This window comes from Pseudorca crassidens, chromosome 13 (assembly GCF_039906515.1).
Source record: "Pseudorca crassidens isolate mPseCra1 chromosome 13, mPseCra1.hap1, whole genome shotgun sequence".
NCBI classification, from domain to species: domain Eukaryota; kingdom Metazoa; phylum Chordata; class Mammalia; order Artiodactyla; family Delphinidae; genus Pseudorca; species Pseudorca crassidens.
The window spans coordinates 45,259,366-45,280,547 of record NC_090308.1 but is presented as its reverse complement, the minus strand read 5'-3'; the positions used below and the strand labels follow the sequence as shown (position 1 = coordinate 45,280,547).

The 21,182-nt window shown below is 37.0% G+C and overlaps 1 protein-coding gene across 1 annotated transcript in view; it reads right to left on the bottom strand.

Moving 5' to 3' along the window:
• Positions 1 to 15,956: 15,956 nt before the first annotated feature.
• The window catches only part of HDAC2 (histone deacetylase 2), a 31,468-nt gene continuing 26,242 nt past the window's right edge, over positions 15,957 to 21,182 (bottom strand). Inside the window, exons 12-14 of the mRNA XM_067702314.1 lie at positions 20,101 to 20,256; positions 17,402 to 17,459; positions 15,957 to 16,316 (exon numbers count right to left, since the gene is read on the bottom strand). Coding sequence (XP_067558415.1) covers positions 16,286 to 16,316; positions 17,402 to 17,459; positions 20,101 to 20,256 — 245 coding nt within the window. The 3' untranslated portion in view covers positions 15,957 to 16,285. The remainder of the gene's footprint in view (positions 16,317 to 17,401; positions 17,460 to 20,100; positions 20,257 to 21,182) is intronic.

Genomic DNA, 21,182 nt, shown 5'->3' with positions numbered 1-21,182 from the left:
TGCCAACAAACACATGAAAGAATGCTCAACATCATTAATCATTAGAGAAATGCAAATCAAAACTACAATGAGATATCGTCTCACACCAGTCAGAATGGCCATCATCAAAAAATCTAGAAACAATAAATGCTGGAGAGGGTGTGGAGAAAAGGGAACACTCTTGCACTGCTGGTGGGAATGTGAATTGGTTCAGCCACTACGGAGAACAGTATGGAGGTTCCTTAAAAAACTACAAATAGAACTACCATATGACCCAGCAATCCCACTACTGGGCATATACCCTGAGAAAACCAAAATTCAAAAAGAGTCATGTACCAAAATGTTCAATGCAGCTCTATTTACAATAGCCCGGAGATGGAAACAACCTAAGTGCCCATCATCGGATGAATGGATAAAGAAGATGTGGCACATATATACAATGGAATATTACTCAGCCATAAAAAGAAACGAAATTGAGCTATTTGTAATGAGGTGGATGGACCTAGAGTCTGTCATACACAGTGAAGTAAGTCAGAAAGAAAAAGACAAATACCGTATGCTAACACATATATATGGAATTTAAGGAAAAAAAATGTCATGAAGAACCTAGGGGTAAGACAGGAATAAAGACGCAGACTTACTGGAGAACGGACTTGAGGATATGGGGAGGGGGAAGGGTGAGCTGTGACAGGGCGAGAGAGAGTCATGGACATATACACACTAACAAACATAGTAAGGTAGATAGCTAGTGGGAAGCAGCCGCATGACACAGGGATATTGGCTCGGTGCTTTGTGACAGCCTGGAGGGGTGGGATGGGGAGGGTGGGAGGGAGGGAGACACAAGAGGGAAGACATATGGGAACACATGTATATGTATAACTGATTCACTTTGTCATAAAGCAGAAACTAACACACCATTGTAAAGCAATTATACCCCAATAAAGATGTTAAAAAATAAATAAATAAATAAATAAATAAAAAAGAAGTATGCCTACTGTGGGAGAGAACTGCAAAGAGGCACAGCAAAGTGCTCGGATATGGAGGAGGGAAAGTGGGGCAGGGGCAACTGGGGCCAATGATGTAATCTATGTTAGTATCTTAGATGTTCACATATGTTTATATTGCAGCAGTCTTAGACCGTGTACTATATCTATATATTTCTAATTTTACTTACATTTAATCTTATTCCACATTTTAATAGGATTGTTAATTTTAAACTTTATTAGATGCAAATACACCATATTAAACCCACTCTTTTTATTAATTGAGACTACAGAGGTACAGTCAATTGCACAGTACATTAGTGAGGAAGTAGTATAAAAAAATCAGGTTGAAAATTTGTTTCATTTACATCAGTCAATAAAATTGACACATAAATTAACCAATATAAAAGTTTAATCTAAATGGAAAGTTTATAACAGCACAGTATAATGTTTCATACATAGGGAGTACTCTATATATTTGTTGAATAGATTCTATGTAAATTTATTTTGAATGTGAAAACTGTTGCTAAAACAACACATTCAAAATGTTAAAACTCTCATTTGCTGAAACAAAGAAAAAAAAATACATACAAAATACTGACAACAGTATTGACTCTAAAATGTTACAATTTGGTATCCACCATCATCTTTCTAGTTAGAAACACATGGAAGTATTTTATGGACATGTTAAAACTTTTTTATTCACTTGGATGGAAGATTGGCTAAAATTTAGCCATCCTGAGAGCCATTTTTTAAAAACTATGATCCTATTTCTGCACTCCAAAAACACTTTTATGTTTATGCAAAAGGAATGCGAGAAATCTTCGAGAATTTTGTTTTCTGAAGAGTGATAAACCTCATTTTCCTAAAAGGATAAAGGATGAGAAAACTTTATTGAAGTTTCCTTTCTAAGAGAAAGTAAATCTTGGCTCCAAGTTCATTTTCCAAATCAGGAAGCAGAAATTTTTTCTTAGGATAGCATTGAACTTGAGAAATAGAAAAAATATATATTTTCCAGTGGTTAATTATTTTTATAATTTGGTTCTAAAAACATTACCATTACACATATTTCTAAAAAGATTTTAGTGTTTTATGTAATCAGGAATGCAGTCACTTAAAAAACATGTGGAAATTGCAGAGCTAAATAGCGGACATATATTTATTACATTTGGTACATGCCCATACTCTAGGGATAGCTAAATGTGTGTATAGTACTCCTTTGTCTCCTCTTAGAAACCCCTCCAGAGCTCTGTTATGAATTATATTGTTTAAATATGTCCACATTCAGTTTCGGGGAGTTATTCCCAAGCCGGTTTCAAATTGAACACATGTTGCATCTGTTTTCTGTTTGTGAATACTGAATGCCTGGCACTTTAATTGGGATATTTTTCTTTAGAATGAAATAATTTCAAATATTCGCTGAATCAAAACATCAGTTTCCTTTTCCAGTTTCCATCGTGGATTGTTGGTAGGTTTCCCAGACCTGGTCTCCTGTGCAGTAGGGAGGGACCCACCTCCCCTTGGCATGTAAGGGGGAACAGAGGAGAGAGCAGGCAATGTCCAGACCACTGGATCATCCCTTCTGCACGTCCCATGCCTCTCCAGATCCCACCTGACCTGAGGGCACATATTCAAGTACTCTGGAAGGTTTTAACCATCTCACCTTCTTCTAGTAATTTATAATCGTTTTTGCTTTGAAAACTTTAATGGGTGCAGAAGAATTTTCCCCACAGATAAATTTCTGTGAGGCTACTGGAACCTCAGCTCCCTCCCCTGCTTTGATTCAATCAGAAGGCTTTGGGGACCTCGATTTTGGGGGTATATGTGTTTAGGATAAATTAACCTGGTTGCAGGGTAGAGTATGGGACAGTGTGGATTGAAGCAGAAAGAGATTGGAGGGAAGGAAGGCAAACTAGGAAGCTGTTGGTGTTGTCCATGGGGAAAACGAGGAAGGTCACTGCAGTAGAATTGACAGAAAACAGCACGTACTTCTGGGAAAAGCACAGACTTCAAAGTTAAAAAGGACTGGGTTTGAACCAAAGCTCAATCACGTATGAGCTCCGTGACCCCAAGCAAGGTACCCGACCCCTCTAAACCTCAGTTTCTCTACTTAGAAAATGGATGTGAAGTTAACATATATAATTCTTGTGAAGACTAAATTATAGTTTTTTAAATGCCTAGTATATAATGTTAATATGTGATTTTAAATAGACACATTTGAAAGATATTACGAAGGAAGAAACAAAGAAAGGCCAATGGATTGAATACAGGAAATGAAAGAGAAAGATGTTCAAAGATCAGAAAGTATCTAGTCCACCAACACACAATTTCTCTAATTTACTGACCACAGGACATGTTTTTTTTCCCCACAAAAAATTAAGTAATTAATCAATTAAGGAAATAATGAGGTTAAATAACTTGCCTTAAATCAGGCACTAATAGTGGCAGACAAGACTCCAGTTTTTGTCTTTTGCTCTCCCTCTTCCCTTCCTTTACCCTCTCTTTCTGAAAAAAATTTGATCTGAAAAACTGTATATTAGACAAGGCAGAGCCAAGGCAGGCGCCTACACCTTGAGGAGCCTCAAAGTGGAGCGGCAGAGTCTGAGCAGGCTGAGGGGCATCCACGTGGAGATGAGCGCCTCTTCTGCTCCTCAAGGGACAGACTGAAGTCACCCCGGGGCCCTCACTGGGCCTGGGCTGGGCTAGTCTTTCCATTTCTTAAATGCACTAGCTCTTTTCTGCCTCAGGACGCTAGGCAAGGTGCCCTTTCTGTCTGGAGTCTGTAATACCCAACCCCTCACTAGACTTAATTCCTACTCATTCTTTAGATCCCAGCTGAAAAGTCACTTCCTCAGATAGACCTTCCCGATGCCTCCTCTCCCGTTGTCCCCTCTCTCCCACATCCCGATCTAACTTAATTTCCTCACTGTTTCCTTCATGCCACTCCTTCTCTTTTATATAGCTAACTGACCAAAATCAGTTAGTAACTGAGTAATCAATTGTCTGCTTCTTTGCTATGCCTGCCTCTTTCATGAGACTAGAAGGTAGATTAGATTAGATTTAGGGCCAGTGCTATGAACCCTACAGTAAATACATCATTCAGGAGAGAGCCTAACATAAACATACACATTTTTTTTTGAGGCGAAATTCACATAACATAAAATTGAGCATTTTAAAGTGAACAATTCAGTGGTGTTTAGTGCATTCAGTGTTGTACAACCAACACTTGTATCTAGTTCCAAAACATTTTCAGCACCTCCAAAATGAAATCTCATACTCATTTAGCACATACTCCCCAATTCCCCCTCTGCCCTAGCCCCTGGCAACCACCAATTTGCATTCTCTTGCTAACAATTTACCTATTCTTGATATTTTATATAAATGGAATCATACAATATGGGACCCCTTGTGTCAGGCTTCTTTCACTTAGTGTAATGGTTTCAGGGTTCATCAATGTTGTAGCATGTATCAGTATTTCATTCCTATAACATTTCACTATTATATATTAGTCTGTAGTTCTTTCTTGTGTCTTCATCTGGCTTTGGTATCAGGGAAAGACTGGCTTCATAGGATGAGATAGTAAGTGTTCCTTTTCTATTTTTTGGAAGAGTTTGAGAAGTATTGGCATAAATTCTTCTTTAAATGTTTGGTGGAATTTGCCAGTGAAGCCATCTGATCCTGAACATTTTTTCTTTGTTGGGAGGTTGTTTTTTTTTTGTTTTTGTTTCTGGTTTTTAACTGATTCAATCCCCATTACTTGTTATGTCTATTGAGATCTTCTATTTCTTCTTAAGTCAGTTTTGATAATTTGTGTATTTCTAGGAATTTCTCCATTTCATCTACATTACTAAATTTCTGGCACACAATTCTTCATATTATTCTTTTATAATCCTCGTTATTTCTGTAAGTTTGTTAGCAATGTCTTCACTTCCATTGCTGATTTAATTATTTATGTATTCTCTCTCTCTCTTAGTCAGCCTAGCTAAAAGTCTGTCAATTTTGTTGATCTTTTCAAATTTGATGAAATATATGAATCTACAAATCTAAGAAGCTCAATGAACTCCAAGAATTATAAACACAAAAAATATACATTGAGACACAGTAGGGTCTCACAGTTTAGCATGAAGGCTTTCATTTTCTCAGGGTGTCACCTCAGGTCTTGTGTCTCTGAGCCCAGAGCCAATCTGGTTCATCTTCTGCAGAGGGCAAAGCTCTTCTACTGGAGAGAAGGAGTGGGTTGACTGCCAGGCTTCTCAGGGTAGGGAAAGGTATTTAGAGATCTAGTTGATCCTCTTAAAGACACCACCAATTGTCCCACTTTCATTTCCAATTAGCACTGCAGCTTTCAGTGATGCCTCCCATTCTATGCCTTTCTGGAGTTCTGACAAGGAACTGACTGCTTCCTGACTTTTACCCTTGTAGGAGTTGGTTCCAATCATCAGTTTCTGTAACTTTCCAAAATAATCATTTTTCTTTTCTGCTTTAATATCCACTTCCATTCTCCTTCTGGATTTAGTTTTTGCTCCTTTTTAATATATTAGTGGTTTTAAGAAGGACCAGAGATAAACTCATATCTCATTTAATCTTTATATGTATCTGAAATTGATATTATTCCCATTTTATAAATGAGGAAACTGAGGTTCAGAGAGTTTAGGAAACTTGTAAAAGGCCACAAAGATAGTAAGTGGTGATCTTTATACTATCTTATATAGCTTTACTAAGCATAAGTAGTCACAATTACTCCAATGTTACCTGGCTTCAGCAAGTGTTCTAAAACAAGTTTTGTTTATAGAGTTCCCTCTGTTCCCTATGGCATAAATCAAGAAGCTCATTTTCCTGGTACTCGTACCCCAAGACTAGACAGGTTCATTATTTTAACCTTTACTCATACTCAATGTTCCTAGAGACACAGGAATCTGTGTTAGGCAATTACTAGCAAAGGTTCAAGAAGCAGTAAAGAGGAAATCAAGTGGTAGTGATAGTGGCTGAGAGAGATTTGGATAGTTGTGCAGGAAGGAAGAGTGGATTTGTTTCTAGGTGGGCAAGGCAACAGTGACTCAAGTCTAGCCTACCTGAGCCCAGAGAGAGAACAGTTGATGATTTACTACTCCATTGCACAAAACAGCTAACACCAGAGAGTCCTCTGGGAAGAGGAACAGGCCAGTTATGAGTTTATTTCCTCTCAGTTCCAAATAGAGTTTTCTTTGCCTGCACTGCAATATTAGAGCGGACTCTTCTAAATACCTCTGCTTGGTCAGCTGGCACGATACCAAGCTTTGTCAGCAGAGGGTGCTAAAGGAGGAGGGGCTTCTCTTCTCTGGTTCTGGTGTGCTCTCCTCAGCAGGTCCTTGCAGCGTGAATGGCTTCTCCAGCTCCTGGCTCCTGCATCACCAGTCAGTTCTCTAGCACTTGGCCCCATCACACAACGGTCAGCAGCATCTCCCTAGCACCTTCGAGGGAGAATTTCCGGCAGGTGTTGCAGAGTGGGTTTCCACCCAGACAATCCCCGGTGACTTCTTTGCTACCCTGAGAGCCATGCACGTTTCCCCTCCAGAGTCTGGATCTCAGTCTTGGGTTGGGGTGGTGGGCTCTTTGGACACGCTCTCTCAGCCCTAGGGGTAGTGGACTCTCCTTGTATCTGTTATTTATTGCTGTTTTTTTGGTTGGGTTTTTTTTTTGTTTTGTTTTGTTTTTAGCACTCTCTTTATTTTTCACTAAGCAGTCCCTCATTACTCCAATCCTGTTATAATTAATGATTATATTAAACTTGTCATGTGCAAATTACACTGTGGTTTTTCTCTCCTGATTAGACTCTGGCACAGGGAATCTTTGGTCTCTGTGACCTTTATGATATTTTTCCAATAGAAAGTTTTGGTATAATGAACTGGTGTAAAATTTTAAAAATTAACCTCTATGGGTAAATGTTTAGATAGGAGGGAAAGATTAAAAAAAAGAATTTCTAGTAAGTATATTATATTCAACAACCAAGAAATATATTGCATACCTATTATGCAAAAAGACATAAAGGCATACTGTTAATTTTGGACTTGAAAGATCTTTCAACACAGGGATGGCAAAAGCATTTCATCTTTAACGCCAACTCTGATTAACTACAATGGCTATCTGGGTTGAGAAGAATTTTAAGATCAGAAAACAATGATCAATTTATGATATCTGCCACAGGCAAAAGAAAAGTGGTGGAAAAGCATGGTTATTTGTCAGCTGTTACCTGACCAGTTTTACAGATTAGTAAACTGAGGCATAGAGATTTAAATGACTTGGTCAAAGCAAAGCTATATAATATAAAGGCTAACTCCATATTTATGATTTCCAGTGCACTGCTGTTTACCTGTTACTGCTCTAAGTGATGATGGAGTTTTGAGCAGGCCAAGTAAGAAGCACAAACAAGCTAAAGATGAGGCTGTTTACCCTTAAATCACTTTTAGGATCTGTGGTGCATATCTGGGAAATCAGATTTATTGCCCACCATAGTAATAAACAGATCTGAAATAAAATGAACTTACAGAGTTTTCTGTCTAACTCTAGAAATAGGACGGCACTGAGTGTCATTAAATTAAGAAACCCCAATGCTTTACCATTTACTTAAAGAGATGTCATATGTTAATTTGGTTTTCAGACTGATTTTAAAAACGTACTCACCATCAAAACGGAATAGCACACTGGGGGCTTCCCTGGTGGCGCAGTGGTTGAGAGTCTGCCTGACGATGCAGGGGACACGGGTTCGTGCCCCGGTCCGGGAAGATCCCACATGCCGCGGAGTGGCTGGGCCCGTGAGCCATGGCCGCTGAGCCTGCGCGTCCGGAGCCTGTGCTCCGCAATGGGAGAGGCCACAGCAGTGAGAGGCCCGCGTACCTCAAAAAAAAAAAAAAAAAAAAAGGGAATAGCACAGAAATTGCACCTAAGCCTAGTACATGTAAACATTAACTATACAAGTAAATATGTCTAAAAATAATATTTTCTTTTTTTAATTCACCAAAAGAAATTTTATTTGCAATTGACTGATGGGGAGGATGATAGCTAGTAATAGTTCGGACTTTGGATTGTAGAGAAAATATTTTCCTGGAAATTACTGTATGTCCACTTCAGGTAGATCCTATGGAAATTCGAATTCAGCCCATTTAAGAGTATAACTTCTGCAAGGCTGATGAGATGTAGCTCTCCAGTTCTTGTACCTGGAAGGCTGTTATCCACCACAGGAGCACACAAGAGTGCCCTTAAGCAGCTCAATCCCACCTAGAATCTAATCAAAGACAACCCAAGTTTGAATTTGCCTGCTAGACTACAGAATAAGGAGATTTTTGAAGTGCTTTTCTCACCTAGGGACACAGCAAAAGTGCAATTAAAAAAGGCAAAAGGAGAAACTCTTGTCTCTTAAATCAAACATTCAGTTTATTAGTTGCCGGAACCCAATGACCTTTTGTTGGTATTTATTAAGCAGAAGCAATTTTGAGAACGTTTTCTCTTTTAACTTAGGAACTGCTTCTCTATATTTGCCTGTTTATTGAAAAGTTTTACCTGCACATCAGGCAATTAAGTATACGCCACGTGACTGGCGGTCACCCTTGAAATGTTGATTTCTGAAGAAACAAAAAAAGCTAATTAGTTAAAGGATACATGAGAGAAGCTAGAAACTTCTGCTTTATCAATAGAACCAAAATTCATAACTCAAGAGAGACTAGAGTCCTAGATTTCACTCATTACTTTGTTGAACTCACTCCTGAACACATACCATTGGTTACAAGGTGGACCTGGCAAAACACTGACTGATTTGGAATTTTATTATTCACGTTATTTTAGAAATAATTAATTTGTACATATTTCCTCAACCTTTAAACATTCGTAAATTAAATAAAGAGCAAATAACAATTTAATCAAGGAAGGACTCAGCTCTCCTTTATAATTTATTCCACCAGCACTTACTAGTAATCCTAATCACAACTCTGCAAAGTTTCATAATTTCAAAGATCAAAGAGGTTAGGTACATAGTTTAGTAACAGAAGATGTGGAACAAGAGTCCAATGTCCCTGCATATGAACTTAACTCTACTGAGATGCATTTCTTTTTTTCTTTTTTAAAAATATTTATTTGTTTGCACCAGGTCTTAGTTGCAGCAGGCAGCCTCCTTAGTTGAGACTTGCCAGCTCCTTAGTTGCAGCACACAGTCTCCTTAGTTGCGGCATGCGAACTCTTAGTTGCGGCATGCATGTGGGATCTAGTTCCCTGACCAGGGATCGAACCCAGAATCCTTGCACTGGGAGCGTGGAGGCTTATCCACTGCGCCACCAGGGAAGTCCCTGAGATGCATTTCTTAGAAATAAATTTCAATTCTCCTTTTCTATTGTGTATTTTAAATGATTCCATTCCCAGCCAAAATAGAAAACTACTCTGGCTCTAATATTCATTTCTATTCTACTTTTGACTAGACATGTCACAAGTAACATTTACTACCAGATACACTCTACTGCGTTTTATGGATGTAAAGCTCAGGAATCAGTGTTATAATTTTTCTACCTAAAGAAAAATCCAAATCAATAAACCACATTGTAGTTTAATTCAAATAGTATTGAGTCCAATATTGCATGCAGAAGAACCTGTTAACGAGTGTTACTCTGCTTGTTAAATGGATCACCAAGTGATTACAGGAGAAAATGCACAAACAGTAGAAAAAAAATTTAAACAATGGAACATCTGCCATCTTGTGGTAAGATGGAGGAAATGCAGCTACTGTTGAGTAACTTCTAAATACTGTAATCCTTCTGAGCATTTATTTCTTCACATGAACATTGCTACGCGTGTAAATAGCCGATAACAATTTAATAGTTTCATTTTTTCCATAATCCATTCACAACCATTTTTCTTGACAGATTATCCGCGAGTAAATAGCAAGAGCATTGAGATCGCCTTAAATTTGCCAAACGTTAATAGCTTCCTTGCTAAAACCAGTTGTCCAAAGATTGCTTCTCTATCCACCATGGCCTAGTGGTTTGATGCTAGTAGGCATCGAAGTGCAACAGAAGGCTCAAAAGCAATTCATCTGATGTCTAAATAACACTTGAAGATTTAAGACTTCCCTCACAATTCTGGCCCCATCTATCTCCCTTTACCTGACATAACAACAGTAGTAGTTAACACTTGCTGAGCATTAACTGTGTATTGACTCAATCCTTACAACAACCTTAATGAGGTGAGGACTATTATCATCTTCCTCATTTTAAATTAAGAAGCAACTGAGGCACAGAGAAGTTAGTAACTTGCACAAGATTGTGGAGAAGAAAAAAGGATCTTTAAGCTGCTGAAACTTATTACTTGTGATAGCATACAAATTGACGTTTTCACTTAAAACCCTGAAGTCCATGTCCTTTATACCACAATATAAATAAGAAATGCTATGAACCCCAGGTGTAAGAGCTTCAGTAGTAATTTTACTGAAACCAGGGAAACCAGAAGATGCAGGTAAATTACTTCAATGTAAGGACTTCAAAGAATCTCCTATTGACGGAATGCTAGTAGATTTGGTACAACTACCTTATAGTACCAATGGGATTTGGAAGCTTTCACCCATGCCACAAGGAAAATGAGAAAAATTGAGAACACAGCATCTTCATTAACTTAGTTAAAGGACTGGCCCCCACTCCCTTGCTGAATTGAGGTCTTAGTTTTAAAGTGCCATTTTTTAAGAATGAAATGATACTGATGGTTGATAGCTACTATACCCTCATCGGGACCATATGATTATTCCAGATGACTTACATACCTTATTTTTTGTTAGGCTTTTAGCCACATGGCAAAATCTTCCTTCTCCTGGGAAGAAATGAAACTAAGATAGTCACTAATGTCCCAGCAACACTGAACTACATGAATCTGCAAGTCATTGCAAAAGATAATTTGAGAAAAGGAAAAGGAAGTTGTAAGGTTGTATAAAATTTCCATCCGTTTGACTAGAAATGATCTGTTCATAATTTTTAATTAAAAATTTACACATTAAAAAAATTGAATAAAAACCCCATGATAACGTCAATAGATGCAGAAAAAAACTTTTGATAAAATTCAACATCCATTTGATAAAAATTCTTCAGAAAGTGGGCATAGAGGGGACATACCTCAACATAATAAAGGCCATATATGACAAACCCACAGCTAGCATCATACTCAATGGTGAAAAAGCTGAAAGCATTTCCTCTAAGATCAGGAGCAAGACAAGGATGCCCACTCTCACCACTTTTATTCAACATAGTTTTGGAAGTCCTAACCACAGCAATCAGAGAAGAAAAGGAGTCCAAATTGGAAAAGTAAAACTGCCACTGTTTGCAGATGACATGATACTATACATAGAAAATCCTAAAGACGCTACCAGAAAACTACTCGAGTTCATCAATGAATTTGGTAAAGTCGCTGGACAGGAAATTGATATACAGAAATCTGTTGCATTTCTATACACTAACAATGAAATATTAGAAGGAGACGCTAAGGAAATAATTCCATTTACCACTGCATCGAAAAGAATAAAATACCTAGGAATAAACCTACCTAAGGAGGCAAAAGATCTGCACTCTGAAAATTATAAGACACTGATGAAAGAAATTGAAGACGACACAAACAGATGGAAAGATATACCATGCTCTTGGATTGGAAGAATCAATATTGTTAAAATGACCATACTACCCAAGGCAATATACAGATTCAGTTCAATCTCTATCAAATTACCATCGGCATTTTTCACAGAACTAGAATAAATAACTTTAAATTTTGTATGGAAACATTAAAGACCCCAAATAGCCAAAACAATGTTGAGGAAGAAGAATGGAGCCAGAGGAGTCAGGCTCCCTGACTTCAGACTATACTACAAAGCTACAGCAATCAAAACAGTATGGTACTGGCACAAAAACAGACATATAGACCAATGGAACTGGACTGAAAGCTCAGCTAGGACAAAGGAGATAAGAATATACAATGGAGAAAAGACAGTCTCTTCAGTAAGTGATGGCGGGAAAACTGGACAGTTACATGTAAAAACATGAAATTACAACATTCTCTAACACCATATACAAAAATAAACCCCAAATGGATTAAAGACCTAAATGTAAGACTGGATACTATAAAACTTCTGGAGGAAAACATAGGCAGAACACTCTTTCACATAAATTGCAGCAGTATCATTTTGAATCTGCCTTCTAGAATAATGGAAACAAAAACAAATGGGACTAAATAAACTTAAAAGCTTTTGCACAGCAAAGGAAACCATAAACAAAACAAAAAGACAACCTATGGACTGGGAGAAGATATATGCAAATTATAGTACTGACAAGGTATTAATTTCTGAAATATATAAACAGCTGATACAGCTCAATATCAAAAAAAAAACCAAACAACCCAATCAAAAAATGGACAGAAAACCTAGATAGACATTTCTCCAAAGACATAGAGATAGCCAACAGGCACATGAAAAAATGCTCAACGTCACTAATTATTAGAGAATGCAAATCAAAACTACAATGAGATATCACCTCACACCCATCAAAATGGCCATCCTTAAAAGTCTACAAATAACAAATGCTGGAGTGGGTGTAGAGAAAAGGGAACACTCCTACACTGTTGGTGGGTATGTAAATTGGTACAGCCACTACGGAGAACAGTACGGAGGTTCCTTCAAAAATTAAAAATAGTTACCATATGATTCTGCAATCCCACCCCCGGGCATATATCCAGAGAAAACTCTAATTCAAAAAGATACATGCACCTCAATGTTCACTGCAGCACTATTTACAATAGCAAAGACATGGAAGTAACTTAAATATCCATCAACAGATGAATGGATAAAGAAGATGTGGTACATATATACAATGGAATATTACTCAACCATAAGAATGAAATAATTCTATTTGCAGTGGCATGGATGGACCTAGAGATTATCATACTAAGTGAAGTCAGACTGAGAAAGACAAGTAACATATGATACTTACATGCGGAATCTTAAAAAAAAAAAGATACAAATGAACTTATTTACAAAACAGAAACACAGAGACGATAAATTTATGGTTACCAAAGGGGATAGTGGGGAATTAGGAGTTTGGGATTAACATATACACATTACTATATATAAAATAGAATAAACAAGGTCCTACTGTACAGCACAGCGTACTATATTCAGTATTACCTAATAACCTATAATGGAAAAGAATCTGGAAAAGGATATATATGTATATCTGAATCACTTTGCTGTACACCTGAAACTAACACATTGTAAATCAACTATACTCCAATAAAATTTTTTTAAAAATTTGTATACTCACATTGTCCAGCATTCAAATCCCCACGAAAGCAGCCAATGCTTCAATACTACCAGTTTCATGATCACCTTTCCTAGATATTTGTATAATCAAGTAATTTTGCCTATTTTTTTCATTTTACACAAAAGGTATGTCACATGTCCCAGGTCTTCCTCTTCTCACTTAATGATGTGTCTTGTTCCATATATACAGTACATAGTTCTCATTCTTGTTAGTTATGGCTGTATAGTATTCTTTCTTGTCATTCAACACATCCTATATTGAATATTTAGGCCATTTTAATCTTTTATTACTTTAAGCAATGTTTCATAATGAAGACTTCTGAAAGACATATTGCACATAAAGTATATTAAATTTTCCAAAATGGCATTTTAAATCAGATTATTTGATTTTTATATATATAGAATGTCAAATTAAGCTCAAGAGGTTATACTGACTTATACAACCTACTGCAAAACACAACTTCCTTAAACTTTTGCCAACAGCTATTCTGTATAACGTGATAGGTTTAAAATTTAGGTTAAAAAATTTAGAAGTATCTTCATAGCTTTTAACTTGCATTTCCTAAATTAAGGTTAAAAATCTTTTCATACTTAAGAATTATTTGCATTTTTTCCCAGCTAACTCTCCACATCCTTCATGCCTTAAAAAAAAACCTTTAGATATTAGCCTCTTGAACTGTAATGTTGCAATTCTGCACACTGCCCACCCCAATTGTCATTTTTCTCAATTAGAAGTTGCTAGCCTACAGAATCTTTTAAATATCATTTCGTTTACAGTTTGGGTTCAGTGTCATATTAGAAAGGCCTAGTACTTTCTCAAAAGTCCCTTATGGTTTCTAGTACTTAGTTTCATTTTCCCTTTCCAACTAATCTGATTCTTCTGATGGAGGGCATAAAACTGTTTTTCCCATTTGGCTACCCATTATCCTAGTATCACTTAAGGAATAATCTCTCTTCCCTCATCATCTTGAAATATTTTTATCCAATATTAATTTCCAAATGTATTAGGGTATTTATACATCCTGTATTACAACCTTTTTCACTATACACCAGAACAGTAGCTTCTTTGCACTTCTATTTCTAGAAATTTTTGTTATTGCTCTTGTAAATGGGATCTTCCTTTTTCCAACAGATCTTCTGGTTGTTGTTCAGATATATTAACAGCTGCTGGTTTCTGTGTATTAATGTTGTACCCAGTCACCTGGCTGAACTTGGTTTCATACTGTTCTCTTGAGGCTTCAGTTTTATATAAATGCTTCTATTTGTAAATAGTAAAACAAAACCTAAATGTGACCAAGCAGGCTCACCTCAGTATTGAAACAAATTGTTGGTATACCCTTGTAATCGAACATTAATACAGAGCAGTTAAAATGAGCTGTACTTGTTAAACAGGGTTAGATAATTAAAATGTAAAGAAACAAGTTACAGAAGTGTACACATGCAATACCATCTGTGTTTCTCAAACACTAAATGCATGTCACTATTTCACTAACGAAAGACTGAATTCCATAATTCCTAATGTCATAAGGGTTTATATGCTGACAGATATGCAGCAAGAGTGAAAACATGGATAAGATATGGTTACTTCTGAAGAGTGGGAGGGAAATTAAATGGCAAAGTGGTAAGGAGAGCTTCTACTTCTGTGTAGTTTATTTAAAGAAAAAAGAAAACGCTTGAACCAAATATGGCTAAAGTGAAACATCTGTTAAATACAGGTGGGAGCATGGCTGCTCATTACAAAAGTCCAGGTGCTTTTGTGAATGTCTGAAGTATTTCTTAACACAGGCTTTTAGAGAAACATTTTTGACTGATCTGTTGTCTAGCATTCTATAATTTTTATCTCAAAATAATCAATTTGGGCTTTGTGAAAAGAGAGATTTCACTGATTTTGGCAAGTTTCTGAAATGTTTTACTTTCTCCTTTGCATATTTTAGTAGAAATTACCCCATTTGTCTGCTCTCTACCGCTAGAATGCAAGCTATAGGAGCAGGCATTTTCCCCTTTATGTTCAGATGCATACTCAAAGCCTTAATGGGTAGACACTCAATAAATTGAACCATAAATGACTTTTAAGTGTTGATTTCCTTGATTTGGAAACCTGGGTGCAATTGTGGAACCTGGATACCATGTAAATGCAGTACAAGAACCAGGTTTTGTCTAAACAGCAGGTTTTATTTTAGCCTTAATATAAACACAGGAAAGTTCTGGTAAAACACAACCATACAATTTCTTGTCTACTTGGTTTATTGTGGGGGTTGGCAAAAGAGTCACATGTAGCTCAGTATGGAAGCTATAGTTTCCTTTTCTGATTATGGATTTCTTCTTTCAACTCAGAATCTCCATTTCCAGTTTTTGAGAATCTTTGGTTCAGCTCAAAGATAATTCCTGTATCTCAATTGCATAGCTTATATCATTAATTTCAGAGATAAATTATGGTAATGAGATATCAATCTTCACCAACATTGACTGGTTAACCTATAGAGGACAAGACTGAAGAACTCCTATTACATTAAGAAATAATAATTACTGTAAATACAGTAATTTCCTCAAGAAATAGTTTATGGATGTCTTTGAAGTTGCAAATCAGTATCTTCCACCTCTAGTGTATTCTATTTCTACAGAAACAGTCATGTCATTAGCCTATGAAAAAAGACTCCATGATGTAATAAACAGACAAAAGACAATCCAAGTACAATTTTTTAATAAAGATAATTACAAAAGATGGAAAAATCAGCTCAGAACGGCCAATTACTTCTTTAATAGAGCAGTTTTTTGACATAATAACACATCAGTTTTAAATACTATCACATAAAGCATGGTGGAGAAAAGAAATTTTGCTTCATAATTAGAAAACTCACAATAAAACTTGCCAAGAAAAACAAAACCGAAAAAAGCCATTTTGAAAATAAATACAGTCCATGCCAAAGTAGTATAAAATGAAGCCAGAAGTCTTCAAAAAGAAAACATTTTTCTTCCCAATATTTCCTCACTGAAAGTGATGAGACTCTCAAATTCAAGGGTTGCTGAGCTGTTCTGATTTGGCTCTGTTAAAAGAGGCAACATGAAATATTAAAAACAGCACAATCACCACTTAAATGCACCGACCAATGGATCAGTCTTCATTGAGTCTTCATTCTTGGCTCGTACCAAGAAACACGTTAAGCTGATAGTGCCTTGAGTGTTTTTGGAGTACTGACTGCCTTGATCTTTCTAGTGGTTCTACAATCTATTCCAAGTCATCCAATGAAGGCTAGCACAAAATTATGTGTGGCCAAGCTTTTTACATGCTTTCCAACAATAAACACCTCAAGTATGGTTTTTAAAAAAATTATGTACGGTTTAAAAAACAAATTATGTTATGCTAGCCCAGTGCTTCTTAAATTTACCTGTCTCACAACACTAAAAAATCATGTATGCAGAAATAAGAGCACCATGAAAGACCACGAGTGCCTATATAAAAGTTAACAGCGGGCTTCCCTGGTGGCACAATGGTTAAGAATCCACCTGCCAATGCAGGGGACACGGGTTTGAGCCCTGGTGTTGGAAGATACCACATGCCACGGAGCAACTAAGCCTGTGCACCACGACTACTGAGCCTGTGCTCTAGAGCCCACGAGCCACAACTACTGAGTCCGCGCACCTGGAGCCCATGCTCTGCAACAAGACAAGCCACCGCAATGAGAAGCCCGCGCACCGCAACGAAGAGTAGCCCCCGCTCGCCCCAACTAGAGAAAACCCGTGAGCAGCAATGAAGACCCAACGCAGCCAAAAATAAATAAATTATAAAAAAAAGTTAATAGCAAAACAAGGCTCAGATAAATTATGTTCAAGAATATAAACTGATCTATATTCAGCTATAATACTGATTATTACCAGTCTTTGTAATTCTTTAAAAGCAAGCTACATAAATGGAAAATGAGAAAGTAGATGACATATAAACTAATAGTTAAGATATATTGTCTTATGCACCATTACAGACTAAAATTCAGAGCATCTCACAACAACTTACTGATATTCCAGGTTCAGTTCAGTACTTCTCAAAAGAACACATGTACACCCACCCCAACCCCAGTATGTGCTCATTATTTTTATAGTATATGAAAATTACTAGATAAAGAATATAGTTTACCCTTTGGTATCTGTTTTTTCACCACTATTGTCCTTGGACTTATCTTCTTCTTTAACATCTAAAAACAAAAATTGGGAAAAGATTAACACCTACTTTGAAATATAAAGTGTATACATTTTATTTTAAAATATATCTTACTTAAAATATAAAAAACTGCCATATACAATCTTACTATTCATGAAATCAGTAACTAAATAAGCTTTGTGTTAGGTGCTGTACTAAGTGACAGAGGTTCAAGGTGTCAATATAACACTGTAGTCCTGCCTTTGGGAAGTTTTCTTCTATAGGATCACAGCACTACAGCCAGGATATGTGCTGTGAAGAAGTCCAGCCTACAGACGTGAGCAAGCACTGTGGGAGATTAGGAAAGCCTACGATGAAGAAGTGATGTTTGAGAGACATTCTGAAGAACGAATAGTTTTTGGGTGGGAAACAGGGAGAAGTATCTTGAACAGAGGGAAAACTTAAAAGGACTCTGAGGCAAGAAGGAATTAGGCTGGAAGGAAGAACTGAAAGACCAATGTGGCTGGAGTACTGTGAGAAGGGGACAGAATTAGATGAGGCCACAGACAAAACAGAGGGTAAATTCTATTACTTATGTAACCATTAGTTTTTTTTGTTTGTTTGTTTTGCGGTATGCAGGCCTCTCTCACTGTTGTGGCCTCTCCCGTTGCGGAGCACAGGCTCCGGACGTGCAGGCTCAGCGGCCATGGCTCACGGGCCGAGCCACTCCGTGGCATGTGGGATCTTCCTGGACCGGGGCACGAACCCGTGTCCCCTGCATCGTCAGGCAGACTCTCAACCACTGCGCCACCAGGGAAGCCCTAACCATTAGTTTTTAACCCTCACTATATAAGTACCAAAACTTTACCATTAAAAAAAAAATTAATGAAACAGGAGGAGCAATACTACCTATTCAAGATCACTGAAACAAATTAGCCCAAATGTACTAAATTTTTTCTTTAGATAAGCAAATGAACCAAAGTTGTGAGGCACTGATTATAATACAAACACATGGCAATATGGTTACTATGACATTTGTTTAGGCTTCTGGCTTAATTTAGGATGTGCAAATTTAATAATTCAAAGTGCCAAATGGGATGGAGGAGGGAGGTAGAGAACAGAAACGTTCCTAACTTCAGGTTTTGAACTGCAGATTTTTAAAAATGTTTTCTATGGTAATATTTCTTTTATTTGTAGGCTGCAAAATTTTAACAAATGCAAGACCCTATAAGAAGAATTTCATTACCAAATTTCATTACCGTATCAGTAACAAAAGTATTTAGGAACTACTATGAGATTAATCCACCACCCGGCCATTAAGCCAGATCAAAAAGTACTCTCATTTTTAGCTTAAATAGCAATGAAAGATAAGCACCATAGTGCACCCACTTTCCTGTTTGGAAGAAAAAGCACAGAAAAGATAAAGATTTAAAAACAGGAAGAAACACCAAAATGGAAAACAAACAAACAGAAAAACCAGACAAGACAAATTAACAGTAAGAGAAAAAAATACTAGAAAAATCCTACAACTAAAGCTAAGTCCTTCTTACCTCCATCACAGCTGGAATTTCTGGATGTCAATCAGTACACAAGAGTAGACTGGAGCCATCATTGTAATACATTGGGAAGTTAAAATTATAAAATGGTAGACAGAGAACAGTAGCGTATAGAGGAGTCAATCCACGAACAAGAACAGAACTAGATGTGTCAGACATGCTACGGATTCCTAACTCTCTAGTAAAAAAGAACATGAGAGCCAGCTTACTCACATAACTTCAATATGATAGGAAAAGGATGTTGGACCAGTATCTCTGAATCAGTTTTCCACATGCTACAGGGTCAAAATTAACAGGTCAACTAAAACCTGTGCTCATCACCTTTACTTGCATATAGGTATCAGGTATCCATCAGGAAATGCACCAAGTGCAAGAATACAGATATTTAGCACATTGCATTCTCTAGCCATAAGCAGCTCAATCTAGCAGAGATATATATCAAGTCCCTAATGAGGTGCTATAATACAATGTGTTAAATAAAATAAAATGACCCAGGTATGTGTAAGTGCTCTGGAAACTCAGATAAAAATAACACATTCTGGTAGCAAATTCAATGCCCTAAAGCATCTATTTTCTCAACAAACTGACACAGCATTTTAAAAATTAAGACAGCAGAAAGTATTATCTCCTCCCAACCCAGTTCCCAAATCCCTTCCCATCTCTGCAGCTTTTATGTTTCCTTCATATAATTTCTGAACAAAGGCTATTCTCTGAGCCTTTTCAAAATAGTGAAACTGGTCTAAGGATAGATAATGTGACTCTTCTGTGTTTTATTCCCATCAAATAAAGTTACAGGTAGTTACAAATTATCTTAGAATTTCAGCTCTGCTCACAGGCTACATATGGATCTATAACCGCTTTGTCCTCTCTCTTACCCAATCTATATCATAGTGCAATGTTCACTATTTTAAGTCTATGTCGTCAAGAAGAGATAGTTTCCTGTAATATAAAAACAAATGTGACTAATAGCATTCAGAGAGCTCTAATTAAAAGAGCTTACTTACACGGGGGGAAGAAAAAAGTCACCTACTTAGCACACTCACCCCCTCCAATACTTGCATCATTGACTTCAGGATCTCATAAAAATTGCAGTATAGCTCACTTTCAAAAACTTACAATTAATCAAAAAATAAATCTGACCTGTTTTTTTGTCCTCCGTTTCCTTCTTGTCTTCTTCAATTCTAGCTTTCTTTGCTCCTTTCTTATGATCAGCCACATTTCTACGACCTCCCTCTCCTTCGTCCTCAGAATCTGAGAATTCTTCATCACAAGCTATCCGTTTGTCTGATGCTCGAACTGATACATTAAAGATTTTTAATAAAAGTTTTGACAAAAGCAGTCACAGGTTTTACAATTGTTAAGTGCACCCCTCTACAAAAGAACTAGCCAGTCACCACATTTAAAAGTAAGGATAACAGATTTTAAGATTAGAACTGAATGCATGGCTTGCTAAATACTGAAAATTTAGCTTTAGGAAGAAATAATTCAAAGAAACAAAAACATTTGCAGATCTCATTAAAAAAACAAACAACTTTAGAGGAAAAATACTGTTTTCCTGATAGGTAGTGGGAATGATGTCTTCAAATAAAAAGTAATCCTTTATTTCAGAGCTGAGTGGAAGTAGAGAAAATAAAAAATATCATAAACACCAAGTATGTTAGAATGTCTATACCGTGATAGCATACCATTATGCTGTAAACCTACGAATCATATTAAGTGGAATTAGACTGTAGAATCAAACAGAAGGTGCTTAATGTTATTCAACTCACTCTACATAAGTGCTTAATTTGTGGAAACTTTTGATCATATATGTAGTCAAATAAACTGAAATGGCTGATACTCCAATCAAGCTTTGAGACATAGGAAATTAAATCCACGTAAGATTAAAAAAATGGTAAAAATAAAGACAAGTAATGATAGTGTGCTCATGAACAGGGGTCCCCAACACCCCGGACCATGGACCAGTACCAGTCTGCAGCCTGTCAGGAACCAGGCCACACAGCAGGGGGGTGGGCAGCGGGCGAGCGAATCAGTGAAGCTCCATCTGCTGCTCCCCATCGCCTTCATTACCGCCTGAACCATCCCCACCCCGTCTGTGGAAAAACTGTCTTCCACGGAACCAGTCCAGGCTGCCAAAAAGGTTGGGGACTGCTGCTCATGAAAACATGTGAAGTCCTTGGGCCACCAAAACCTTCAATTTATAGTATTCTTTTAATAAACCA